The sequence below is a fragment of the Corvus kubaryi genome, unplaced genomic scaffold (genome assembly GCF_017639235.1).
Source record: "Corvus kubaryi isolate FWS band 111438036 unplaced genomic scaffold, C.kubaryi_AGA036_p1.0 37284, whole genome shotgun sequence".
NCBI lineage: Eukaryota > Metazoa > Chordata > Aves > Passeriformes > Corvidae > Corvus > Corvus kubaryi.
In genome coordinates this window covers 8,164,633-8,192,297 of record NW_024581088.1, presented here as the reverse complement: position 1 = coordinate 8,192,297, position 27,665 = coordinate 8,164,633, and the positions used below count along the sequence as shown (strand labels likewise).

The window sequence follows — 27,665 nt, the reverse complement described above, 5'->3', positions numbered from 1 at the left end:
TGAGGCTGCCCGATCCCAGGAGGAAAGCCATGGTCTGCACAGCTCTGCTGACTTCCCATGAGTTACTGGAGAGGACGAGCACAACATTCCTGGAAGGAAAGCAAACACTCCTTCCAGGTTTACAAGATCATTCCAACAGAGGAGCTTTAAATGCATAAAAGATTGTTTAGGGCCAAACCACAGAGACTGACAAACCACCAGAGATATGGCACAAGCTGCCTTGAGGAGACAGTTCTGGGTTTTGTGTGTTTTTAGGGACGCCTTTTGCCGATGCCGGACACACGGACGCAGACGGACGCATTCATTGTTGCCACTGACTTGCAAGGCAGCGAGAAGGTAACTGAGTAGAGCCAGGATTTGGGAGAGGAGCCAGACTGCAGTGCATGCAGGGGTGCACACCTGTGTGTGTTTGTGTGTGTGTGTGTGTGCACGTGCATGCTCGAGAGTGGGGCTGTGAGTGTGGCAGGGCGCAAAGAGGCATTTTGGAAAAGCCTTGGGAGCCGGGAGCGGCCGCTGGAGCAAATCACCTGTGCCTTCTCCCCTGGGAAGGGCTTCCCTGCAGCCAGGCCCTGCTGTGGGGTGTCCTGCTCTCCTGGCTGTCCCGGGATCCCCCGTTAGCCAAAGCTGGGAGGAGTCCAAAGGCTGTGGAGCTGCGGCCCTGCGGGGCTCAGTCGCTGAGGATGGCGCCTGGCAGCTCGTTGGTCAGCGTGTGCCAGCGCTCGATTTTCTTGTCCTTGTTCTTCAGGCAGTCAAACCAGTGCTTCAGCCGCTCCCCTTTGGCATTAATTCCTAACACGACTCCGCCTTGGGAGAGAGACAGAGAGAGGGAGAGGTGGGGGGGGGAGCATCAGCCCTGCAAGGGATGCTGAGAGATGCCGAGGGATGCCAGGGGATGCTGGAGGGAGCCGGGTGATTCAGCATCCTCACAGCATCCAACCTGATGTGAAATAGAGCCCATCCTCCCCACCCCCTCATGACTGTGATCTGGGACCTGTCCCAGGCAGTGCCCCTGTCCCAGGCAGTGCCCTGTCCCTTGTGCCAAGGGCTCACTGCAATCACAGCAGCTGTCAGAGGTACCGGGCACTTGTTAGTGATAAATCACAGTGCCCAGCAACAAAATCACAACAAGCCAGGACATCCAACAGAGATAAATGAAACCTCCCTGTTCAAGATGTTTTTTTACTCAGAGGAAAACATCTGAAAACAGAAGGGGAGAGGCAGACACATTTTCTCCCTGCTTGGATGCTCCTTGAGAGGCTCAGGTGCAGGAGAGGGATAAAAGCAGAAACAAAACCCAGTGAGAATGAATGTGGGGATGGAGAACAAACCGGGAGGCTGGAGGAGTGCAGGAAAAATAGGAGGCACAGACAGTGAAGATAAATAAAGAAGAGGCCAAGGACACCCTCTGGAGTGTACCACTCACCTATGAAATCGTTTGATTTCCCGATATCATAGTCCCACACGGTGACTTCCAAGGTCTTCTTTGCCAGGTCACCGTGCTTGATCTCATAGAAAAACTCCTGTGGGGGAGCAGAGGCAGAGTCAGGATGAAACAGGGGCTGGGGCTGTCCATCCTCCTCCTCAGGCTTTGCTGCCCATGGGGATCCTAACCCCAATCCCTCACACAGTGACTAAAGTGGGGTTTCTTTATCTTTTAAGTCTGAGGTTGAGAAAAGCCCCTTGGTGAGAGCCACACCCACCCCAAACCCACCTCATTGAACTCGGGGTTCAGCGTTTTCTTCTTCACTGCTGTCTTGTGCTTGGATTTCTTGTCCTCATCTGGTTTCAAGTAACTGCAACGAGACCAAAGCAGCCCAATGAGTCCCAGTGAGGAGGGCAGGAGGCCACGGGTGGGGACATCTGTGGCTGCAGGACCAGCTCCTGAGCAGAGCCAGGGTGAGGTGGGTGGCTGAGCCCCCTGAACCTCCAGATCCTCCTCCCCTGCTCTCCCCTGTCAAAATGCTGGGGATGGCTGGGAGGAGGCAGCATTTCCCCACCTTAGAACTGAGCCAGCTGCTGGCTGCAATCAGAGAGCACCGATTATCCCATCTCCAGTCCCTAGGGGACACTGGCACTGCACACATGCTCCCCAAATCCATCACTCCCAGCCCAGGACCAGTGCACACTCAGGAGTGTGTGACCGGCCTGCTTCATCCAGAGCCTCTCCAGGAGACAGGAACCACATCAGTGTGGAAAAGGGAGCAGAAGGGAGCAGCTTTGAGCTGTTCTCTGCAGGTATTCTGCAGCACAGCACCAGAGCCGGACAGCAAAGGAGATTACAGTGTCACCAGGAAGAGAGGGGACCCAAAACATGGGCCAGGCCAAAGTCAATCCATTGTGGGTTTGTGCTGGTGCTGTGCCTTTAAACATCGGTTCTGCTTCCTTGCTACACGTTCCACATCTTGCTCATAATTTAAAAATTAGGGCTTGTACTGAGTAGCATCACTTTTCTATCTGCTCTGATCCCAGCCCTGCAGATGCAATCTCCAGTGGATGGCACAGGGGGCACCCAAAACTGGCTGGGTGTGATGGGAATTGTGTTGCTCAGGGACTGAGCCTCCCATGGGCATCTAAAAAAGCAAGAAGGGATTTTTTATACAAACACCTCTACCCCTAAAAAACAATTCAATAAGAAGGTGAAAGTGTGCTGCTGCTGAACTCCATTCCTGGTCTCCCAGGTGTGGTTTATCCCAGTAGTTCTGCCTTAGCAAATATATCCCTGAAAGTGCCCAAGTTCGAGTCAGCACAGTGGGGACAGGGAGGCAGGACAGGCACAGGGTCCTTCCTCTCCATGGCCACCCCTTCTTTGCAGAGAATTTGAAAAATGCCATCCCCCCAAAAACCAGGAGCTGTGGTGAGTCAGGGCCAAACCAGCAGGGACAGCCCCACGCCACCAAGCCCTGCGCCCACCTCACCTGGAAGCTCTGCCAAAATAATTGCCAGGGAATGACGCTCCAGGCGGAGGCAAGCTGCTGCCGTGACGGCCTCATTTGCATCTCCTAATGAGAGCAATTAATTCCTGCTCCGGGCAGAGGCGGGAGGGGACAGCAGGGAGGGGACAGCAGGGTGGCCGTGGGTCACACTCACATTTGTCACACTCACATTTTGACGTAGGGGTCGGAGTAGCCATTGGCATCCATGGCGGCCAGGTGGGCGCAGCGCATGATGCCCACCTGCAGGCCCTGCTTCTGTGAGCTGTACTTGAGCGAGATGAGGATCCTGCCACGCTCCTCCAGCGACTTGTCCTCTGTTTTATCTATCTGGGGAGGGAATGCACCCAGTCTGGGGGCTGTACTGGGATACAGCCACAGCCAGACACCTCCCCAGCCAAGGGATGCTCTTCCCCTCTCCCCGTCCCTCACGGTGTTTGAGGGGCCAAACAGCTCCATGTTCCCACATGCCACAGGAGAAGCTGCTGTATCTGTGATTCCATGGCGGGGTGAGGCTCTGAACCCCCTTCACTCACCGGCAGCTGCTTCTCCAGGCAGATATTGAAGTTTTTGGTCTGGTTGGGCTTCAGTTTCTTCAGCGGGATGCGCGTCTCCCCGATGAACTCGTTGTGGCGGAACTTGTCCTCGTCACACACCGAGATCCTGCAATGGGCACGGGCTGAGGGGAGGGGCTGCCCCCTGCACTGCAGGTCCCCCCAGTGAGGGAAGAGCTGAGGTCACCCTTCCCCAGGCCATGGACAGGGCACCTCCTCTGCAGGCAGCTGGAAAACAGCTGGAATGCAGCTGGAATGCATCCAGCTGCTGGCACGGCCGGCCAGGGCAGCTCTTGGTGTGAGTTGCTGGTCTAAACTCCCATCCCAGCCCAGGCACTGTCAGAAAACTGAGCTGGAGCCTCAACCATCCTAATGACTCTTCCATTAAAACATCGAAGTCATCAGTGACTAAAGCAAAATTATTTGGAGTTGCTGGAGCTGCATTTTGCCCTGCCATGGAGGCTCTCCCTCAAGCCTCCCTTGGACAGCATGGCCAGGAGAAGCCTGCTTCCCACACAGCCCCTTCCCGAGGGGCTCAGGCACTGCACGGAGCGTGGCAGCTCCCAGGGTGACCTGGCTGGGACACAGAGCGGGTCTGCCACCTCCTGTCCCAGCAAACCCGCAATGCCAGCAGTGATTTCCACACCCAGCCCATGGAAAGCATCACACCCCGGCCAGGTGAGGCTCTCCCAGCCCCGCTGGGGTCCCAGTGACGGCAGCTTCGTCAGAGGGCAGTGACGTGGTGCTGAACCGAGGCTGTTTTCCATGAAAAAGCTATAAATGCCTTTCCCTGAGCTGGCAGCTAATGAGTCATTCCTCTGCTGCTTCCCAGCCCGCTCTGGGCGTCAGGAGAGATGCAGAAGAGCAAAGTTAGTGCTTGTAGAGAGCCTCTGCTTGCAGCTCCCGAAATCCCAGAGAGGGCCAGAAGGGTCCCTTGAGGGAGCAGCTGTTCCCCAGCAGTGCTGGTGATGGGGAAAGCCACCCCACCCCCCTCCAAAGGGAGCATCCTGCATCCCCTCTGGAGCCATGCAGGGACTGGCTGGGCTCCCTGCCCATAAAGGCATTTCCTTTCCCTGCCCTTACATCCTTTCTTCTTTTTAAAAAAATGCTCTTACAGAGTCTTCTCATCCTTTTGGTACCTGATTGTTTCCTCTTTCACCCACTCCCTTTGGTTTCCATCTCCTATGGGTGGCACCTCTGTCGCCAGAGACCACTGGGGGAAGGGGGGAAAGCAATTCAAGATAAATAATGCCCTGTGATCCCACCTGAGAGCAACGAATTGCACACCACATCTTTGGCCTGCTCAGCATCTGCACGGTTTATCCATGGATGGATTATCTGTGGATGGTTTAGTGGCTTATCCAAGGATGGTTTGATCACCCTCACGCTCACAAACGAGTAACAAGGAAGCAAGGAAGCCACGGGACAAGGATCATCAAGGCTGGGGAGCAGGAGAGGAAAGGGATTTGGGAAAAAAAAAATCGAGTAGGAAAACAGGGAATGCTGCTCTCCAGAAAACTGTGGCTGGATGCAGCGTTACTATAGATACCCACGAAAAAAACACCCCACCACCACGGTAAAATCCTCAAAGAGAATCTCAAATGCAGGCACGATATTCCCCATTTCCTCTTGTCTTTCTTGTAAAGAACAAAACCTACAAAGGAGAAACAGCAGCTCCAGAGTCAACTTGCCAGGCACATGGAACTCCATCTGGGCAGAGATGGGGAGGGACAGGAGGGAACATGGCCTCACAGGGAGCTGGCAGCCCAGGATCTCTGTGTACACCCAGCAGTTGTGGAACGGTGCTGGCTCCTGGACACTCAGGGAGACAGGATTTGGGATGGTTTAACTCTCAAAAATGTGAGTAAGGGTTCTGCTGACAATGTCCAGATACACCCCAGAAGCACAGCAAGATCCCAAACACAATGTCCTGCTTGCTGTGAAGACTCAGGAGCCTCAGGATGGGCAAGAGCCCAGGAAAGAAACATGGAAAACTCCAGTGGTGGTGGTAGGGGAAGCATCTCCTGTGTCACACTGGGAGAGAGCCCACTGGGCCCTGTTTCAGTGCCCTCAGGGACATGGGAAGTCCCTTAGGAAGTAGGTTTTGGCACATCTGCAGGACCTGGGAACTGCCCTGAGCAGCACAATGGAGCTGGAGACGCCTCCAGGTCTCTCCCAGCCCCGTTGTCCCTGTGGCACCTCTGGTCACCTCTCAGGTGGGTCCCCACATTTTGTGCCCATCTGTGTGCGACGCCCAGAGAGGGTTTTGTGTCAGCTCTCCCAGTGCCTCAGGCTCAGCCCCCAGTCCCAGTTCCTCTTCCTAGCTGCAGTTCATCCCCACTGGAATGGGATTTCCAGCTCTGCAGTGCCCTGGCCCTTCAGTGAAGGCAGCGAGCTTTGAGTGAGAGGAGCAGGAAGCTCCAGCCCCAGCCCTCCCTTTGGGAAAAGGCATAATGCAATCACAGCAGCTTGGATTTTATTACAAGAAATTGATGTGATGGAATTTTTATGCCTTGGGTTAGAAAATCAGCCCCATGACAAGCAGCACGAGATGCCTCTGGCAGCCTCATTCACCTTCCATCCCCGGCCTGTAACTGGAGCATCACCCCTTTCTCATCTCTCCTTATTAATCCCAATCCCTCCAGCCCAGTGTTGGGTTGGATATCCTCACTGTGGGGTCCTGATCTTTACATTAAGGGCTGTGAAAAGCACCTTGGAAGGGAACTAAGCAGCAAATGAACAATCACTGCTCATTAAACTTCTCCTCCCTCCTACTCAGCCCGGGCTCCTGGGTTAGAGTCCTGACTCACTGCTCAGCTCCAGCAGCTGACTCATGGCTTCTGCTCCCTCACACAAATTCCTCGGCCTCTTTCCCAGCATGAAAAGGGGGAAATGGGGGTCAGCAAGGACCCTTTTCCACACAAACCACACAGAGCAGAGCCTGAGATGCATCCCCTGTGTCCAAGATCCCTTATGGCAACACAGGAGGCTCTCCATGAGGAGCAGGTGATGCTGGCTTGGTTTAAGGACAGGAGACAAAGGCAAGGAGACAAAAATAATATCTTGGGAAAGTCCAGTTGGCCAGAAAAAAAAGGAGGATTCCATCCTGGGCTCCATCACAAAATGCCTCAAAGTCTGAGTGCAGAAACCACAGCAGCAGTGAGTTATAATTACAAGTGCACCTGCAATTCCAAGCAAACCCCATTCATCCAGAGTAAAGCAATTTGGGACCCCAAACCTTGAAGTGGCTGCACTCCGCTCATTAGTCCTGATCGAATAGTATTTTCTGAATAATACATTTAATGAGTCATGATGTTTGTCAAACACATGATTAAACAAAGAATTCCTGGCATTTGTGGGCTAGCTGAGTACTCCATGAATAATGCATCAACTCGCCAATATATCTGGATATGAATAATTGTATCCAATATCTGGCCAGCTCGGGTATTTATTATGAATGCAATTTATTTATTGCATATTACATGTATTATTTAAATGGAGGCGATTGTATTCTGCCTATTCCAGTTTCCCCTGCAGCATTTCTCTGCCTCCCCCTGACATTGGTCGGAGTCCAGGTGGGAATGGGGGCTCCAGGGTGGGATTTCCCCCCAGTGCCGGCAGGGAATCTGTCCCCAGTCCCATCCATCTGTGCACTGCAGTGTGTTCTGCATGGCTCTGAACCTGCCTTTTCCCAGGCTGGTGGGTGGTTTCATCCCTGCTAAGCCTTGGGCTACGCTCAGGGATATTTAATTCAATGAATGGATGAGACCTTTCGAGATCCTCCCACCTGCCACGCTCCACGAAATCCCAAATATCTGGTGCTTTTTGAGGGGGTTGGTTCATTAACAAAATCCTGCTTGCCAGTGCCGCCTTCACCTCTCCTTCGCCTTGGGGAGGAGAACCCTGATGGCTCCTGGGGTTTGTGACAGCAAAGTCACTCCACCAGTTTGGACAAGGCCACACAGGGATGAGGGAGAACCTTTCTGGGTTGGGGCTGGGGGGCTTGGGCAGGAGGGGATCCAATTCCCAGCTCTCTGGGATGTCCCTACTCCAGCTGCTCTGACAAATGCCACTTGTCCCCTCCAAAAAGGCTGCAGACGCTGGCAGAGTGCCCCATGCCAGCACCACCCTGCCAATCCATGCTGGACACGTCCCACCAGGTGGGCAGGGAAGAGTTCTGGGTGCTTTTCCAGCTTCCCTGACACATCTCCAGGCTGCAGGGAGGTGAAGGCTGGCGGCAGCTTTGATCTCTGCCTTTATTTTTACATTAAAGAGACTTTGGAATTGAGTTCTCTGCCCAGCTCAGCACCGGGGAGGCTCCTGGGGAATGGTCACCACCCAGACCTAGGGAAGCATCACTAATGCTCTTTCAAGTAGCACCAGCTGCCTGGCAGGAGCCTCTCCTGATTAGCACAGGGAAAACCAGCATCCTGTTGGCTTTGAAGTTGGCTTTTCCTGATGGAAAAGGAGATATTTGGAGGAGAAGATGGATGGGTGAAGCAGAGCACCCAAGGCAGGACAATGTGTGGAGATGTGTCCTGCAGGAAGCGGCACTGGGAGAGTGAAGGGCCAGCTCATAGAAGAGAAACAGCTCAAGCCACACCAAAACACTGACAGATGGTCAGTTTAGATGGGATATTGGGAAGGAATCCTTCTGTGTGAGGAGGCCCTGGCACAGGGTGCCCAGAGAAGCTGTGGCTGCCCCTGGATCCCTGGCAGTGTCCAAGGCCAGGCTGGACAGGGTTTAGAGCAGCCTGGGATAGTGGAAGGTGTCCCTGCCCAAATGAGATGATCTTTAAAGTCCATCCAGCCACATTCCCCTGCAGATTGAGGGGTCCCAGGAGGGGTACAGGGGTCCATGAACAGTTTTGAGCTTTGGGGAGGGCACAAGGAGCTCCATGACACCCAGGCTGGCAGGCAGGAATGGGATGGGGTAGCACAGGATTTCTGTGGGGAGAAAGGCAAATCTAGCCTCACACATATTTTGGTGCATCCCCAATCCCACAGCTTCCAGGATCACAGCCCTTCCCAAGGGAGAAGCAGCTCCCAGGACCCTGAAAGAGTGGGGGTCGAGCCCTCCTGCTCCCTGTTGCCTTCCAGCAAACAACTCAGCCAACATCTCCTTACAAACCTATTTCCACGCTTCAGGAGGCTGAAAACTTCAAAGCCTGGAGTGAAAAAATACCCACCAATAATAACAACAAACTGAAGGCTTCCCAGCCCCACCAGCCTGCAGTCCTTGCAGCGTGACTAACGTTTTCCAAGCGAAATAATAATCCATGGTGCTGAATTTCCCCTCTCCCTGCACACTGCAGGCAACAGGTGGGTTCTGCCCCGCTTCACCTCCAAGCAGCACCTCTCACAAGGCAGCTTTGTGCTCTTGGTGTAGGGAAAATCACAAACTCCCAGGGCACCTGCAAATGAGGAGGGTGGGATTCCAGCCACGGAGCTGGCAAAGCCCTGAGTCCTTGGAGAAAGATGCAGAATCCTTTGTTTGAGAGCGGATCTTACAGCAAAGCCTGCAGCAGGGTCGCAGATCAGTGTGGTGATGGAGCAGCCGAGGCTGCCCACAGTTCCTGCCCTCATCCAGGTGGGACAGAGGCCAAAACATGCAAATCTTCACACTCAGATCCCTGCAGAGCATCATTCCAAGCTCTGCCCCTGCCCCTCCCCATCCTCACACAACCTCTCTCAGCCCCTGGGAGATGCTGCCAGGAGACATTGAATGCACAGACTGAACCAACAGAATAAAATAATAAAATAAAGACCTGCACTCTTTGTTTAGTTGGACAGTAGCTCACAGAGGCCTCCAGCTTCCTCCCAAAAAGCTCAGCTTTGAAAGGGGCCCAGAACTGCCCTGAGAAGATTTTCTCAGCGAGACACGACCGCAAAGCCTCAACGTGTGCCAGTGAGAGCTGGGCATGAAGAGGTTAAACCCAAACCACAGCACCTCTGCAGGCAGGAGCCAGCCAGAGAGCTCTGAAGTTAATGATGCAGCAGGAACAGGCCCCTCACTGGTTATCCCAGCCCAGGCTGCCTGTAAATCATGCTCTGGGGTGATGGATGTGTGCAGGGCACTCACACAAACTCTCAGCTTTGCTGGGGGATAACTCTGCCCTGCTCTGCTGTGAGCAGCTCCAGGACCCTTCTGTGGGGCTGAACCTGTGGGAAGTTGTCACTGGGATGGGGAGGGACAGCTGGCACAGGGCTGAGGGAGGGGAAGGGACCTGTGTCCCCCCGGAATCGGGCCCTACCGCAGGGTCTTGCGGATCATGTCCTCGTCGGTGATGCCGTAGTAGGTGAGGGTCTCGTTCCAGGTGGGGTTCAGGGTGTTGCGCAGCGTTTTGGTTCTCAGCTTGTTTGCCTGGAAAAGCAAAGGAGGTGGGGGTCAGTGGGGTGGGCCCCAGGAGGCTGTTTGGGCAGGAGAGGAAGCCCAGTTTGGAGATGAAGGGGCAATGGGTGCTGCCACTCTTCTGCCCCAGTGCTGTCACCCAAATCCACCCCTAATCCAGCAAAAACCAGAGGGGCAGGGACACAGCAACTCCCTCATTTCCAAACCAACCCAACCCAATCCCACATCCTGGAAACAGCCAGAAAAGTGGGAACCTTGGCAGAGCATGGACCAGGATTTCATTTAAGCAGTAGGAGAGAGCAAGGGAGGGGGAAAAAATCCTTTTTGGATTCAACAAAAAATGCCAATTTGCTGTTCTGGCTGTTTGCTTGCACTCCTGCTCCCAGCACAGCTCTTGATCCTGCCTGACTCCAAACAACTTCCTTGACAGGCATTTTGTCAGCACCAGCAGCTCCTTCCAGCAGCTCTGCTGAGCAGGAGGATGGGGACAGCAGGGCTTGTGTCCCCTGTGTGGATGGGACATCCTGGCACACAGCCACTCCCCAGCTCAGGGGACATTGATCTCCTCAAACCCTGAGCCCTCCTCACTTCTGGCGAGAGCAGAAGAAAGAGGCTGAGGCTGCAGATTGGGCTTCTCCAGCAGGCTCCCAGCCTGGCACAGCCTGGCAGAGCAGCAATTTTCCCTTTAATTAGGTGTCAGACAACTCAATCCCTGCCTCAGCTGCTGCTGGGCATAAGAAACTCTCAGCACATCAATACCTCAAAGTTGTCTTGTGGATGTTTATGGGAAGCTTCTGCCTCCCCCACCTTGGATTCACGAGCCCTGAGTGACAAGGACAGCAGGGAAAGTGCCCCAATGGCCTGCTCAGACCTGTGGGTACCAGATCCTGGGGCTGGGGCTCCAGGGATTGGGAAGGAAAGCGGGTTTAGCCAAGGGGGTGACGTGATGAGCATCACCCGGCTGCTAAAGCTGCCCTGGGAAGGGACACGAGTGAGATCAGAGGAGCTGAGCTCCAGAAGTGCCTTTTTCTCCCATTTGGAATGACTCGGGTGTCAGCAACCAGCTCTGCACGGGGCATGAGCCCAGCCCTGCTTCCCACACCCCCAGGTGCCTGAGAGCCCAAATCTGGGACAGAAACACCTGAGAGACTCAGGGACTGTCCTGCTGCTGCTGGAACAGCTGTGCAGAAGCATCCAGCCCAGGACAAATCCACGATGCCCCCAGGGCTGCTCCCCTCTCCCAGGGCAGATCCGGGCAGTGCTGTTTGGAAACAAAGCACAGGGATGGGGCAATCCAGAGGCAGAGGGGGTGAGGACAGGGTACCCCCGTGGCTTGTGAACCTGCAGCTCCTGCGTCCCCTCCCCTCCCACCTCTCCAGTCTCCACCAGCTCCAGCAGAAATGCTAATCAATGGCTTTGCAAAACATGGAAATGACTGATAATATTGCTGATGAAAGCGCTCCCGGCTCTGTTTCCAGCAGAAACTCGGGATGTAGTGAAAAACTCCCTCTGACACCCTGAACATTAGGAATTAATCCAGCTGAACCGTAACAAGTAAATACACCTCCCCCCAAAAAAAGGTCTTTCCTTTTGCGTGGAATAAGAGTGCAATTAATATTCCTAACACACACATCGAGCATTTAAATTCCACGTCCCCATCACTCGCACTGAGCTCTCACCACACATCAATATCTTTAATTACTCTTCTCTCCAGCAAGTGCTGAACCCAAGGAGATGGAAATATTTCCCTTATGATTTATACTCTGTTTTATTATGATCTGAGGGGTTTTAAATGCAAAAGAGTAAGGGCAAAAAAAAAAAAAAAAAAGAAAATTAAAAGGGTCTGATTTGTTTACAGCTGAGATTGTTTCACTCGGTGCTTCCCGGGGGCTCCTGGATTGCAGCATTCCCACCTCCTGCTCCCAAGGTAAGGAATCAGGGCTGGCACCTGGCTGCCAGCCAGTGGTTTCCCAGAAAGGCATTTTCTATCCCTATGAGGATGGATTCAACCCCAATTCCTACCTCCGGCTCTCTGCAAGCACCTTTTGCTCAAGAGATTCAAGGTCTGGTGCAGCTCTGGGTGAGGAGCTCCTCCCAGGCCTGATTTCCAAGGAAAAAGTGCAGCCCCAGGAAAGGAAGAAGTGCAAAAGTGCCTCACCTTACTGGCTCCGGGGAGCAAGTGCAGCTTGACGTAAGGATCAGCCAAACCATTGTGGTCCATTGGCTTCAGGCCCTGGAGAGGGAACAGCAAAAAGCAGGAATCAGGATAACAGCGGCATGCTGGGCAGGCAGGGTGGCCTCACTGAGCCCATCCTGTTTCCCTGGGATATCGCTGGTCCATGGAGCAGCTGTGCTTTCCCCAGGACTGGGGAAGAAGGGCAGCATGGATTCTGCAGGATCCAGGCTCAGCATTCCAGCGGTGCCTGTGGATCCCGGGAGGGGCTGTGGGAAGCTCCTCACCTGCACGTGGCACCATCCACTCCTCCCTCCCAGCAGCCGACTCTGCCACCCTCATCACGATTAATTTGGGGGTGAAGCAAATCAGCACAGCGATTTCCCAGCTTTGAAATTACAGGGTTCTGTCATTTAATAATTGCCTCAGAGCAAACACACACCTCTGCTGTTGTGGTGCCACTTCCAAGCGCTCCCAGAGGGTGTGATAGCACCTACCTACTCCCAGATATTAAGGAAGAACAGCTCCAGGCCAGTGGGAGGCTGGTGCCAGCCAAATGCTGTGGTGTTTGCAGAGAATTCTGGGGTTGCAGGAGCACCAATCCAAGGAAACACTGGCTGTGGCCATTCCTGATGGATTTTCTACAAGCCCTTAAAGGATGATGTGGATCAGGTTGGTTATAGTGATGCCCTGCAGCTGATCCTGCTTTGGGCGGAGGGAGGACACAAGCTGTGCCTCTGTTCCTCTTTTAAACCACCTGAAAATTATCCAGGGGTGATGCACAAACCCAGCCCAAAGCTAGACCTGCACAGGCTACATGGAAAAAAAACTCCACAGGGCAGGGAAGCAAGGCAGGAGCGTGAAAAATTGAGCCTAAATTTTACCAGTCCTAAGTAGAAATGAGAATGGCTCCATCGTGGAAGTCCTTGGATTATTTCCAGCCTGGCTGTGGGATCCCTGCAGGAATTACTGCTGGGCTGGCTGAAGGCAATCCTGTGCCTGGATCAGAGCAGGGTTTCTCTGCAGAGGTACCCATCCAATCCTGGCTCCAGCCCGGGGAAGGAGACAAGGCTGGGGGATGCTGAAGAGTCCTCACACCCTTTTTGTGATGAGCAGAGTGCCTGGATAATGAGTGTGTGCAGCTGCCAGGGATCCAGCGGCAGGGGAGCGTTTGTATGGAATGCTGGTGCAATGGCTGCGTGCAGAAGGAATGCAATCATCCAGGATTTGGGCAAACCAAGGAGGGAAATGCTGGGGGAATCACTTCCATGCTTCCCAGGTAGGGAATAACTCACCCAGCCTGACCCACAGCACCACAGGGCCCTCCCTGAGCTGTACAACTCGGTCCAGGATGCTCCTGACCTTGGGAGTGTCTCTGATTTGGAGCAAGGGCTCTGCTACAGACACAAACGCGCTGCCCTGGGGCAAGGGAGGCCAAATGGTGCCCAGCAAAGAGGATTTTGCTTCTACAGCAGAGCGAAAGGATAAAAATATCAGCAGTGAATGGAGGTGAAACGGCTCTGCTTTAACTGCAGCCTCTGGGGTGATGTCCCTGGCCCAGGAGATGCTGAGGATGGGCAGAAAGGGCAGGAAGGGGCTGGACTGTCCCCACTCCTCAGGGATTCACCTGCACAATCCACTTGTGCTCTCCCCAACCTCCCTGGTCAGAGGTGCCCAACCTGCCTGGGCTGCACAGCAAATGAAATCAGAACCAAGCAGGCAGATTCCCGGGAAAATGGATGGAGAATGACAGGCAGCTCTGTAATTCACCCATCAATTCAGCTCAATTAAATTACCTTCTGAGGAGGCTATTAAAGGCTTTTTTAATAGATGTGCTATGGAAGATGGAATGACAGGAGCCCGGGAAATGGCTCCTAATGTCACGTCTACCTCCCTCCCGTGTCACTTGATACGTGTTTGGCACAAACAGCTGCATTTAACAGGGTTCTGCTTTGCAAAGCTGCTCCTGTGCGGGGATGATCCCTCCCACAAGAGGGCCCACGTTGCTTCCCCTGTGTGGAGGGACCACCAGCCTGGAGCTTCTCCAAGAGGGATGAGAGGCAGAGAGGGACAAGGCACAGAGGCAGAGTCTCCCCTCAGATCCAACCGGCTCCAACAATTCCTGCTGCTGCACTGACTTATGGAGCTGAGATTTCATTTCATCTTTTCCTCTACCCAACCCCAAAATCTCTGCCGCAATCCTAAGGAGACCCACAGCTTCCTTCATCCAGGCTCTGCCAGCTGCTCCCCGTGCCAGTGACATTTAGCTAATCAATAGGATTTAATTACAAGTTGGGCTAATCGGGTTGCTGATTAATGCCACGCTAGAGGCGTCCAGTGATCACAGGAGATGGATTCATCCCATCTTTCACCCCACAACGAGCTGCCTGCCCAAAAACCAGCCTGGATAACTCCCAGGCTGAGGCATCCCATTCTGAAAGGGGGCAATCTGCGTTTCCACCCTGACAGCCCCAAGGAGCCAGACAGCTGGAGGAATTTCCCTGCAGTGATAAATATTTATGAGTCAATCCATAAGTAATGCTCAGTGCAGACCTCCAGCACTGCCTCGGCTGGAAGGGAGGGAGCAGCCAAATGCTCAGTGGGGTGGAAACTCCTGGGTGTTTTCCAGCCAGAGGTGCAGGGAGAGCAGCTCTGGAAGCTCCCACAGGCAGCAGCTGCCTGGCATGGCCTGTCTGGGGCGAGGAGCTCCTTCACCATTGCCCTACAGCCCCCTGAGGCTTGTCCCAGGCACTTTTCTCCCAAAAGCAGGAGACCACTGGAGCTATGGGCTAGCACAGCCTGCTGTGTCTGTGCTGCTGCACGCCCCTGTAAATCCCCTGTAGCAGCTTGGGCTCTGTAAGACTGAGCACAAAGTAAGACCCTCAGCGAAGCCATGGCATGGCAGGGCACAAAACCAGGTGCCTGCACGTTCATCAAATCCTTTTCCACCCCATTTCCTAGGTGGGGATGGCACCCAGCCCATCCCAGCTCTGTCCCACACAGGACAGCAGAGACCCACACAATGCCAGGGCTCGTGCAGGGCAGCAGCAGAGAGGGAGAGCCCTCCTGCCAGCCTGGCTGCTTCTGCAGTCCAGGAACGAGCTTCTACAATGCCCTGATTTATCCTCCTATTGATCCGAGCTGAGCTACAAAACCTGAGTTCAGCCGTGCCTGAAGTGTGACAGGTGGGGCTGCTGCCAGCGCCGAGAGCCATCAGTGCGAGGTGGCTGCTGGCAGCCTGGCTGCTCCTGCCTCTTCCTGGCTGCTCCTGCCTGTTCCTCCTTGTTCCTGCCTGCTCCTGTCTTCTCCTGCCTGCTCCCACCTGTCTGGTGACACCCAGAATCTCGCAGATCCTGCTGTGAACTGACACCGAGAAACCCCTCACACGTCCCCAGGGTCAGCACCAGGGTAAATTCCCACACGGAGTGACTATGCCAGCCTCCAGCAGCTGAGGTTTGCAGGGCAGGGAATCGGTGGTGGGGCACAACAGGTTGGATTGAACCTGCTGCTGGTGGCTGCTCCCTCTGTCCTGCTCCCCAGGAGCTGATAACAGCACTCGTGAGGAACAGCAGCAGATATGAGTGTGCTGGGGATTAAAAAAAAAAATAGAGAGAAGCGAAATAAAGGGAGAGAGGGAGGTTGTGTGGGGTTATCAGAGAGGAAGAAAAACATGTCTCACGTGGCTGAAATAGCCCAGGTTTGAAGGGCTGCTGGCAGCAACCGAGGCTCCAGGAGCTGCTGGAGTTGGACACATCCCGAGGGCGTTTTCCCTGGAGGCTGAGACAGGTACCCAGGACCTGGTCCAAGGGTAAATCACATCCCAGCACTGCTGGGGCTCTCCCCCATCTCCTCCTCTCCAGCTCTGCTTGCAACACCCCCGGAGCCAGCTCCGGCTCCGCCACCGGCAGCGGGGTCCTGGCCCTTACCTTTCTGTAGTCAAGTTTTGGCAGCTTTCCCCAGGCGAGACATGAAATGAGAGCGAGCAGATGGCAATGTAAATAAAAGAGAAAAATGGGAGAATGAGAGCAGAATGGAAATGAACAGGACTCGAGAGCTTGAATGTCAGGGTGGCGAGGGGGGCTCTGCCCTCCCTGCGGGCGGGGGCGATGCCGGGGTACCCCCACACCCCCTGGGATGGGATCAGCTGGGTGGGCACGGCAAGGACCAGGGCTCTCCTTTGTCAGCCCTGCCTGTGCTCTCGCTGATGTGAGATTTATCAGTTGCTGCCCACAGCTCTCCTTCCTCCCTGTCTTCCACCCACTCCAAACCCAATTAGAAATCTCCTCCTTGGCACGGCTCCCGCGTGCGCCGAGGGAAGCCTGACCCAGAGGCTGCCGGCGGATTCACAGGAGACAGGGAGGGAAGCAAAGCCCAGTGTCTGCCTCAGCCCTGCCCTGGCTGTCCTGCCGGGGAGCTGGGGGTACTGCCCTTGCCAGGAGCAGCTCCAGGAGGGCTGGGGCGGATCCTGCCACGCTCATCCCCAAAATCCCCAAGCTTTGGTGCTACAGGCTGTATTCCAGACATGGAGAACCTTGGTGGGGGCTGCAAACCTGCCATGGAGGGGAGAGGCGCATCCTCTGAGGGCAAACAGCATGGTCTGACCCTCTGGGGCTCAGTTCACAGCCTCTTCTCCTGCCTTCTGTAAAAACCCTCCATCTCTTCCCGAGATCCGCAGGGATTGAGGTCTTCTCCCCCCAGCCCACCTGGAGCCCTCGTTGCTCTGGTCACCAGGCTGGGTGACGCAGAGAGGAACCCAGCAGCACCTTCCACAGGCCCGGAGGCAGAATCAGGCCCTCAGCTCCCTGTTTCTGCTCCCAAATGTGCAAAAAGCCCCTAATTGCCTCAATCACGCAGACGGCAAAGGCGCTGAGGCGCAGCACTTTGGGGCCGTGATTAGCAGCATTTAAAAGAGCCATTTATAAACCGACAGCCGGTCACAGCGTCAAGTAAATAACAACATCGGGATGGGCTGCTCTAAAAAGCATCAATCCCAGCTCGTCACGGGGGATGAGCAGCCGGCTCCCGACTGCTGGGAACGCCCTGAGAGGCCGGGGTGGAGGGGAAGGAGAGGGCAGAGGTGTTGGGATGGCAAAGGAGTGGCTGCGGTCGGAGAGAGCAGAGCCCCCGATGGAAGCCAGGGATGCTTGGCACAGCCATGGGTTGGGTTCCTGTGGCACAGCCGGTCCTTGCTGTCACCCATCTCTGAGCCGTACCTTGGCTTTGTTGATGGTGCAGTGGAGAGCGTTGTTCTCCTGGTCGTAGAGCAAACTGAAATCCAGCGTCCCCAGCGTGGCTGCAAGGGAGAGGAGATGTGATTAACCCGCAGCACCCAGCAAGCACGGGCTGCTCTCCCTCTGAGCACAAAAGAAGTGCATGGAGATGCCGAAGAGCAGGCTGCAGACGTTATAAAACATAAAACATCCTGCTGGGAGCCCTGTTATGAAACGTGGCCTCGTGCTGGGAGGCTGGTGGCCATTCCCAGGTTGGCTGGCACGGCCCTGGGGGAAGAGTGAGAGGGAGGAGTTGGTACAGCTCACCCAGCGCCGGCTTTGCTTCTGTGGGCTTTCACCTGGTTTATCCCCATCCCTCAGCAGCCTCACTGCAGCCAGGAGCTTCCCATCCCCCAGGAGATGAAGGGTGTCCTCTGGGAAGATTTGGGAATGGCTGGGACACAGCCGAGAGCTGCTGTTGGCACATCCTCCCCTCCAGCGCCGCTGGCATTCCCAGAACGTGTATTTGTATAGTGACACCTTCAAACAAATGAGCCACCAGTGGGATCCTTTCCCAGCTCCAATCTGGCTGCAAACTGTAAATTAAACCCAGTGAGGATGGAAATGCTTTTCTGGTTAAAATGAAAAACACCAACAGCTTTTAATCAGAGCAGCATTCCTTTATGGCATCCGCAGGACCCAGGAATGGCAGCACCTCCAGGGAAGGGACACAGGGATGGGGCAGGGGACCAGAACAAAACCAGAGGAGCCTCAGCAGCAAAAGTACTTTTGATTTGAGAAATTCTTTCCCTTTGGACCGTCTGAGCATGTCTCACTAATCCAAAGCAGAGGAAAAGCCTTAAAAAGACAGGCTTTCCAAAAACATGGCTTAACCTTCTCCAAGGCTCCCAGGCCTGATTTGCACACCAAAGCCTGGACATGGAGCAGCCTCTCTCCTGGCCCAGCTTTACCCGACACCAGCCTGGAACTTCCAGGGTGGCTCTGGACCCAGCAAACCCCCACCTTTCCATGCCCACCTTCCCAAAAGGGGCTTGCCTGAGTGCTGCCCTGCCACCACACAGCATCCCACCACTGTTTCCAAGGTAACTGCACCCTCCCGCCGCGTTCAGAACGTGAAAAAAAATCCAAAATAAAACCTGGAACAGTTCTGCTTAATATCAAAGCTGGGTTTGCTGCCTTGGGGGGAGTTGGACAAACTTTATGGCAGGAAATAAGGTGCTTTTTTTCCCCCTCAGCATCGATAGCAGCAAGGCACCCACGGAGTTTAAGGATATTCAGGGGACTGAAACCTTCCTGCTGCAATTTCACAGTGATCTCCCAGCCCAAAGGCAAAGGAGCTACAGGTTTGCCCACTGGCAAAAAACCCCTCATTTCTCCCAAGCAAATATCTTGAGTTCATAGCAGAGTAAATACCCAGAGAGGTTTCAGCCAGAATAATGTACCCCCCCCTCCTTTGTGGAGCAATTTCATGGCACATTAGCTCCTGGTCTGGGTAAGTCACAAATCAGTGGGGTTTTACCTGCAAGGCAAAGATGAGGGGTGAGGCCAAACCTGCGGTACCATACTCTGGGTATGGCTCAAATGAGCATTCCCAGAGCAATTCCCAGCTAAACTCCCTGCACATCCCGCAGGGAGGAAGGAGCAGCAGTGTCCCCAGTGCCTCTGGGGTGGGGACAGGGAGCTCAAGGATGGCAGTGCGAGGAGTGTGAGGCTCCACAAACCAAGCCAGCAAAACTTCCCAGATCTGCATTTTTCACTCAAGAGCGGAAGATGAAACCTCCGGTTTCGGAGCCTCATCATTTCCACCTGCCCTTTAATCAGTGCTTCCTGCCAGCCCCACCGCTCGGCCCTCCGAGTTCAAGCTGTTATTTTATTTTTATCACAGGAGGGGGCCCGCGGTTCAGCCTGCTGGATTTGGCAATTTATAAAACGAATTAAAAAGCTTGGCAGGCAAACAGAGTTCGGCCAGGAAACACTGACAAAGCCCCAGCCTGCCCCAGGGGCGAGGGCAGCGGGGAGTGCTGCTCCAGCAAGATGGGCAAAACCTACAATCACCTTAGCACAGCAGCTGGAGCTTGTTCTGCAGTGGGGACTCGGGTCCTGCTCCCAGCACTGGTAGTGCATGAGCAAACATCCCACAGTTCCCATTCCTCCCGGAGCTGACAGCGATGGGAGGGCACAGACAGGGGTGCAGGGCTCGCCTCAGCACTGGCAGGCTCCAGCCCTGGCTCTGCTCCACCCTGGAGGGGTTTCCCTCTAAACAGAGAGGGTTTTTTTGGTGGATGGTAAGTCTCAGTTGCCAAGGAAGGGTCTGCCTTTGGGCAGAGGGATGTGGAAACATCAGCACAATATTTGCTAACGTGGCTGGTTGGAGATTATAAACGGGATGGGGAAAACCTTGGGGTTTGGCAGCCAAGGTGCTGCTGTGGAGCTGGAGGTGAGCACTGCCACCAGAGCCAGGAGCCAGCAGACGCCCAGGACTCACGGGACACATTAAGGGCACGGTGACAGTCCCACAGCCTCTGTTCCATCCTGGGAATGCGCAGCCAGGGATGGATCCAGCACAGCTGTGAAGGCAGAGACAAGGCTGGAGCTCCAGTTTGGGGCTGAGGAGGTGGCAGGAGACCTCTGGCTGCACCAGGGGTGGGAGCCACCCCTGCACCCCATAACAGCACCCTGTGAACCCTCAGGAGCCTCTCCTTAGCCCTGTGCTCCTGGAATGGTCAGCACACCGAGACAGTGATCAGGCAAGCCACCACCACCACACCAGCACTGTCTCACTGCTCCCACTCCTGCAAACCCCAGTGGCACATCCAGCCCTGGCTGTGGGAATCCTGCATCCCCAGCTGGCAGAATTGGGCCCAAAACCTCTGCAGAGCAACCCAATCCCCCTTCTTTGATTGCTTTCCTGCTGCCACACGAGATGCAGCTCGATTGTGATCTTAATTAGGGGAGCAAGTACCTAAAAAAGAAAAGGGCAGCAATTAGACTCAAAGCGCTGTTAGCAGGATTATTTAACTCGACTGGGCTATTCTGAACACTGCCCTCTAATCACAGAGGCTGCAAATAAAAAATATAAATAAATGCCTTTGTCAGGCATTACAAAGGCAGCTTGGTGCTCTCCAGACAGTAGGCAGGATGTATCATTATTATTACAATTATTCTGCTCCAATGATAAAATAACCATTAGGAAAGCTGAACTCATTAGCAGGTTCTGACCCTCTTTCCCCTTCATGAACTGGGAGAGATTGATGGGAAGGTGCTGGGCAGGGCCTGGCTTTTAACACGGGCTCTAAAAGGGAAAATAAATCCCTTTTGCATGGGAAGGTGGCCTCTTCTCCCACTGACTTTTGGGCATTTTGATTAATTCAGGGGGTCAGGAAATTATTAGAGGGCAGCACAAGCAGCAGATGTGTCCGTGGGCTCGGCCGGGCCCGTGGGCAGCCCAGCACAGCCCGCCAGAGTCGGCAGGAATTGTTTATTGCTGACATTTCCTGGCAGTGCCCAGGGTGAGACGAGGCTGAAGGAGCTTCTATCTATACCTGGGGGATGAGAGGCAAAACGTGGTGATAAATCTGTGCTCTGCTCCCTTCCCCAGCCCCTGCCCTTGCAGGCGCCTGGGTGGCAGATCCACCCTCTCTGTAGCCTGGGATGCTCCAAGGAGAAGAACTTCTCATCCCAAGACATGGAAGAGCCACTGACACTCACAGAAAAAGCTTCAGCAAGGCCTGGAAGTGATGATGGAGCACATTCCTTCCCTTCCCAAGGCAGGTGTGACTGCCATCAGAAAGCCCAGCACAGCTCTACGCCGGGAGAAGTTGAGGTGTGCACACAAAAACCCCGCTATAGAACTAATTAAAAAGAAGTCCAAAAGCCTTAAGTCCCCCTGCTTATCAGCATTGCTGCTCCCGAGATAATCTGCTCACGGATTTTGTGCCAGGGAGATCAGAGTGGAGCAGTAAAAAGGCTGCTGGGGATTGTCTGGATTAGCTCTCCCTTACAGAAAGCACAGGTTCAGTAACCTTCAGACTGGGTATTTTTTAATGCACTATAAAAGATAGGTCCCTATTCTTCCACTGCTTTAATTTTACCTTGCAATGGAGATAATTTTAAAGGTCCTGAAAGGCAGCAAGTAATTCTGTGCACTTACAGCCCCATATAAAATGTTGGTAAATGACTCCTCGGGAGGAACAGAAATTACCTCCTGCTGCTTCCAAGCAGGGCTGCTGAAGAGCGTTTTGGTGGGTGGCTGTGTGTGTGCTCCTGCCTCCCTGGTGTCCTGACCAGGTCCAGTGGCACACGATGGGGAAGAGCTGGAGGACTGGCTCCATGAGGTCTGGAAAACCCTCAGGGTTATGCCTGGAAAACAGCACCATCAATTCCTGCAGCCTGTGATCTGTTGCTGCCAGCAGGGCAGGACATTCCCAGTCCCACAAAAAACCCTGGCAGGGACCAGATCCAACACACAGGCAGGAGACCTTCCCTCCTCAGGAGATCCACGGATGTGGCTGAATTCAACAGGATCAGGAGCAAGGAACAAACACAACTTCTCTCTCTTGCAACTGCTCCCTGCCTGGCCATGGGTTTTTCACTTAAAATCTGCAGCAATGAATATTTCTTCGTTTTGGAGACACGGCTTCTTCATGAGGTTGGTTGATGGATGCTCATCAGCTCTTCTGTCTTCTCCAGGAGGAGTGTTCAGAGGAACACTTATCTGCTCAGAACAGTTCAGAGATGCAATTATGTTTTACAGCACTAAATGGTCCCTGATGTCAGCAGCAATTAGACTTTCAGCAATTTCAGTTTAGAGATGGCCTTCAAATCTCTCCCTCTCTCCTCCTTTAATGAAATACAGCATTGCAATTAACAACCCCCCAAAACTGCCTTCAGTATTAAATACGAAGGTGAGAGATCTGGGAACCCCTTGAGCTCGAGCGTGGTGGAGCAAGGGGTGTCAGTTCTGTGTCTCCTCCTGCACCCTGAAACTGGGAAAGGTGAAGGGCCAGCCAGGCTGGCTGGTGGGAGGAGGGAACCTCGTTATCCAGCAGCTGTGTGGTTCCTTCATTAGCAGAGATGCCAGAGGCCATGGCCCATATGCTCCTTCCGTGGATGTTGGAGGAGGGATGCCTGGACAGACCCTTCTCAGCCTCGTGTGCTTTCCTCTCCTGCTGCTCCATGTTCCTCTCCAGCACTTCAGGGTGTCCCTGGCCATGGTCAGTCCCTGGGAAGAGGAAGGCTCCTTGAGGGACCAGGATGTGCAGGCTGCACCTGGATCACTGCTGGGACGGTCAGTGGGAAAGAGTGAGAGCTCACCCACACCAGCACATTCCAAATATCCATCTATCCCACAGGAAACCAGAGAGGAGCTAATCCAGAGTCACCGCAGTTACCACCCCATGGGATGCCCCAAGGCTCCCCTGGGACACCTGGGTGTGACACTGCCCTGTACCCGCACACATTTCTTCAGCTCGGGCTGTGCTCTGCTTGGCAAAGCTGTGCTCTGCCGAAATCAGAGTTTGTTTAGTTTCCTGAGCAAGAAAAAAAATACTTCTTTTGGCCTTATCTGGATTGAAAAGACGATTCAAAGCTTATAAATAGCAGTTGCAGCATATGCTAAGGAGCTGCGTTTCAGAAGTAAATACCCTGCTCGTTCCTCGCTGTCTCCTCTGCCTCCCCCTGTCTGGCCAAAAGCACTGCCAGGTGACTTGCAAACCCTGCACACCTTCAGACCTTCCTTCTTCTTTATGTCTTCAAGCAGCCAGTAATTAATATCTCCAAGATGGCTTTGCCTGCCTAATTATCTTCTTTGCTCAAAATAAGAGTCTTCCTAAATAACTTGTGTGGCGCTGCAGGCATCACGAGCCACCGCGCACCAGAACTGGCCTCTCAGCTGCACTTTGGAGAAGTGGTTTTCATGCTGCTGCAGCTCCAGAGACCAGGAGCCTGCTCTTCCATGAATAAAACCGGGCATGCCGTGGAATTGGCTGGGTCTGTGCATTTAGGAACAGTCCCAGAGTGCTGGCAGGAGCAGGATGGGGCAGCATTTCCAGGGATATTGGCTCCCAGCTCTCAGGCTCTTTCTGCACCTGAAAACCCAGAGCCAAACACATTTGGGAAGGGAGGAAATTCCATTGTGACCAGAGCCTCTTTCCAAAGCCAAACAGCAGCTCAGGGAATGGGGCATTTCTCCAAGGGCTGGAAACTTGATTGTTAAAGGAGGATGGCTGCTCCCTCCAGAGCTGTCCCCTGCGAGAGAAGCCCTGGCAGTGCTGCCTCACGGGGACTGTCTCTACCTCTGCTTGTGCAGAGGTTCCAGAGACCTTTAAAAATCCCTCAGGTACAAATTCCTGCTGGTGCCGTGAAGGGGAAGGTGCAGACAGTGGAGGGGGCAGCAGCATTTGGGTGAAATCGGTGGAGATGGGAGGCGAGAGCCAGCTCCTCGCAGGTGGCACATTGCCATCTAGCTGGCATTTGCTTATTTTCCTTGCAAACCAAGTTTCCCTGGCACTGTGCTGCCTGATTGGGTGCACTGGAAGCATCCCTGGTGGCTGGGGACTCCAGGGACCTGCTGCTGTCACAGGGCACCAGCCAGGGGAACCAAAGATGAGGTGACAGCCACGTGTCCCGAAGCAGCAGGAGCAAATCCCCCCTTCCCAGCCTCCTGCCCGGTCCTCTCAGCTCACAGCAGACACTGGTCCAACAGCACCAAACCACTCTTCTGCACCAAATACACATTTCCCACTGCTCCTGCCTCATTCCTTCCACCTCCTCAGCAGTTTTGTTGGGGACAAACCCGCTGCAGGAAGAGTCCTGTGATGAGTCCCTCTCCCAGGGAATGGCAGCAGGTGCCCACCGCAACCCTGCAAAACCTCACAGCAGCGCTGCTGGCAGGTCTGATGGGAAGAGCTGGCTCCATGCAATTCCCAGTGATCCCAGAGTCAGCCCAGATGTCTCCACTCATTATATGCTGTGTTGGTTCCCTGGCCCTGCCTGTTCCCTGCCTCTTGCTGCATTCAACAGGCGGCTGGAGAGGTGCCCAGAGCCACAAAGCTGAGCCTCTGCAGCCACCTCCCATGGCTGGCCCCACCTGTCCTCCCACCTCAGCCAGGCCCCTGCCCAGCTCTGGAAGGATTCCACCCACCTCCTGCAGCCTGGGGATTCTCAGTTTTCCAAAGCACCAATTCCATGCTCGCATCCCCCCGCCACATCCCTGCTCTCTGAAGATGCCGAATCTCTGGGTCAGGCCGCCCTGCTTGGATGGGAGCAGACACTCCCGATCCTGGGGAGAAGGCAGTTCCCACTGGCTCCACAGACACTCCACGGTTTGCTGGTGGGGTCTGGAGCACAACTCAGCAAAGGATTAAGGAACAGGGTGCAGACAACCAGCCCGGTGAGCTGCAGCAGGGCCGGGCAGGACCTAGCCCACCCACTCCCCATAGCCCTGACAGGGTTCTGGAGTTCGGGCTGGGATGGCATCTTCGGTCCTGCTGGAAAAACCCAAGAACCCCCAGGCTGGAACAGTAACTCCAGGCAGGAAGGAGCTTGGGGAAACCCAGACAATTGCTGCATTTCTCCAGGCAGGGGCAGCTCTCCTCCTCCCACCCAGCCAGCGGCAGCATCGTCTTGGCTTTGGAGGAGGGAAACCCGCAGGCAGGTGGGACAAAGAGGAGGGAGCCGTTCCATCTTCATCCTCCTCCTCCCGATGGATCCTGCCACGGCAAAATCCCTCTCCCTGCGCCTCTCCGGGGCTGGGAGCATCTCTGAGGAGTGAGGCAAGATGTGCCTGGCAAAACCTCGATTTGTGGGTGCTGCACCTGGGCTCCGACACCACCATCCCCGGGGACCTCCTGACCTCCCTGAACCCCGCGTGCCACCCAAGGGGGCTGGCACCACCAAAACCCCAGCGCTGTCCTGGCATACAGGCACAGACAGGCTCTCCAGGGGAAATTTAGTGCAGGTGATTAAAGCAGCTGCCCTGAATCACCCTCCAGAGGTGTGGGGGAGCTCCATGACATTCCCCAGTGTAGCTGATGGCTCGAGTCACGCTGCACAGATCCCTTCCCTGCTCCCAGGCTGCGGAATGGGTGCAGGGAGCTCTTGCCTGGATTTACAACTCGGCTGCTAAACATGGGGGAGTGACAGTCTCATCCTGCACATTCATGCCAGCCAGTGTCCTTAGGGTGTCTGGGCCATCCCGCACTGTCCCCAGAGGTGTGACACCAGCGTTGCCACCTCCCCGCTCTGCTCCTGGCACCGCTGTGCCTTTGCCAGCCGAAACCCCAGCACCTCTGGCAAAACAGCCTCAGCAGTTTTCCTGACACCTGTTACGCTGCAAGAAACACTTCCTAGCACCAGCCAGGGTGAGAGAAACGCCCGCCGGCCCTGGCATGGAGCCAAGCTGCTTCCAGCATCCTGCATCCAGCATCCTGCATCCAGGATCCAGCATCGCTGAAGGATAAATGCAGAATGCAGCGCCCTGGGCAATTTCCATGTGAGTCACCCAGAGAAACGCTGCACTCTGGGGCCCCGGGTGCTTTGGCTCCCACACACCCCCCTGGGCCTGCAGCCCAGCTGCTCCCGTTTCTACTTCCAGGGTGAGCCAAGACGATGGGATAATTAGAGCAGCAAATGACCCAAAGCCGGTTAAAGTCCCCGTTAACTGCCCGGCTGGGACAAACACGGCTTAGCAGAGATGTTCTCCCCAGCAGTGCCAGAGCTGTCGCCTCTCCACGGAGAGCGTGACCCCGACACCGGCGTGGGGACAGAGGCTGTGGCAGTTCGGGGCTGGCACCCAGCCTCTCCCGGGGCTGTGCCTGTTCGGGGACACAGGGAGAGCCGTGCCAACCCTGCAGCAGCAGAGCCCTTCGGGGAGCCCTCCTTGGGGCCACACTCCGGGCTGTGGAATCAATGGCAGCAGCCCAGTGGCCGGCAGCGAGGCAGCGATGCCGAGGCAGGGCTGTGACATTGTGCGAAGGCAAAGCCACCGCCTGCCCGGCGCTGGGCCGTAAACAGCTCAGCCTCCCCTTCCCCCAGGACGAGCACGCAGCAGCGCCCAGCAGCACCCACTCCCTTCCTCGGCATCTCCCGGCTCCAAACTTTGTGCTCAGCCCCTCGCAGGATCCGGCCCCCGGAGGCTGGGCTGAACCGAGCCCTTGGGGTTTCTCTAACTCCAAGGGAAATCGTGTTATCCCGGTGGCCTGGCAGAGCCAGGCAGCAGCTGCCTTGCAGCTCCACGGCGCCGGGTGGGAAGGACGTTTTGGGTGGGGAGGGGTTAACCCTTGCTGCAAACACCTGCATCCTCCAGAACCAAAGGCTTCTGCTCCAAAGGCTCCCTTGGTCTCCTGCAGAGTTCTGCAGGAATGGGGAGATGACACGCCAGAGTTTGCCGAGGGAGAGGGCAGAGATCGCCCGGAAGGATGTGATTCCCGACAAATCTCCCCGATGTGGAGCCGGGCGATGCTGGAGCAGATCGCCAGCTCATCAGCAGGGTGGCTGGAGCAGCCTGCACCACCGAGCCGGATTAAAGGGGTCTGAGCCCAGCTGGCAGCCCTTGGAGGCACAGAGCCGAGCAGGGACGAGGCAGAGAAGTGCACCAACCACAACAGCAACTGGTGGCTCTTAGGAGACTTCCCTACTTCGGGTTCAGCAGCCAGCCTGGCTGCGGCACGGACACTCCCAGGGCCCCGTTCCACCCCGGAGCAGCGCAGGGAGAGCCTCCCCGGCTAAACCTGGGGGCTTCTTACTGCTGCAGTGTGATCCCAGGGACGGCCAGCATGACTGGAAGGGTGCACCAGGATGGGCAACCAGCCCTAACACCCACCCTTGCCCTCAGCACCCAGCAAACTCCCATGGAAACTTAGGAACTTACTGCAGTCGTCGGACTCGTAGCCCTCGGGGTCCACCACCTCCTCGGGCGCTTGGCTCTTGGCCGGCTGCTCTGCGGGCGTCGTTCCGTAGGCTCCAAAGAGCTGGTCCACATCCTCATCATCCTCCCGGGGCGCCTCGGCGGGGCTGACCGAGGGCTGGCTGACCGCGGGGCGCAGGGCGCTGCTGCTGCGGCCGACGGCGGCGGGGAGCCCGCGGGGGAAGCGGGGGAAGTAGTCGGAGATCTGCTTGATGGGTTTGATGGGGCCGGGGCAGACGTCAATGGCCATGTGCTCCTGGATACTTATGGTCATTTTCTCTCCTTTTCGGAGTGTCATGCATGCGGCTGTCGCTGCCAAACCCTGCCGGAGAAGCCCGGACCGTGCGGGAGAGGGAAGTTTCTGCCGGGGGCTGCGGAGGCAGGTGAGGAGGGAGGCTCCGGCGGGCCCCTTACGTGGTTGTCGCGCCCTGAGCCTCGGTCGCCGCACGCATGCTGCTGCTGCCAGCCCTGGCGTTCGCACAGCCCCTGAGCCTGCCAGCGCTGCCTGGGAATAAATGAGC

The 27,665-nt window shown here is 55.3% G+C and overlaps 1 protein-coding gene across 2 annotated transcripts; it reads right to left on the bottom strand.

Moving 5' to 3' along the window:
* Window positions 1–414: 414 nt before the first annotated feature.
* Window positions 415–27,665, bottom strand: DOC2B (double C2 domain beta). 2 transcript variants are annotated; one of them, XM_042026363.1, is made up of 10 exons: window positions 27,109–27,665; window positions 17,223–17,302; window positions 15,936–15,959; window positions 11,995–12,069; window positions 9,739–9,848; window positions 3,467–3,593; window positions 3,103–3,260; window positions 1,712–1,793; window positions 1,424–1,520; window positions 415–804 (listed from the first exon to the last, which is right to left on the bottom strand). In XM_042026363.1, exons 1-10 carry the CDS (start codon window positions 27,440–27,442, stop codon window positions 668–670), a joined length of 1,224 nt encoding a protein of 407 aa, XP_041882297.1. In that variant the 5' UTR covers window positions 27,443–27,665; the 3' UTR covers window positions 415–667. The 2 variants fall into 2 exon arrangements, with proteins under 2 accessions (XP_041882297.1, XP_041882298.1); XM_042026364.1 differs by lacking the exon at window positions 15,936–15,959 and having other exon boundaries at window positions 27,109–27,664.

Bases quoted from the DNA above. Each gene is read 5' to 3' on its own strand.
- DOC2B (XM_042026363.1), bottom strand. From the start codon at position 27,442: ATGACACTCCGAAAAGGAGAGAAAATGACCATAAGTATCCAGGAGCAC. The intron at 15,960-17,222 runs GTACGGCTCAGA...GCCTGGGGAAAG, and splicing joins GCACCATCAACAAAGCCAAG to CTGCCAAAACTTGACTACAG. The intron at 1,794-3,102 runs GTGAGTGTGACA...GTCTCGTTGCAG, and splicing joins TCCGACCCCTACGTCAAAAT to TTACTTGAAACCAGATGAGG.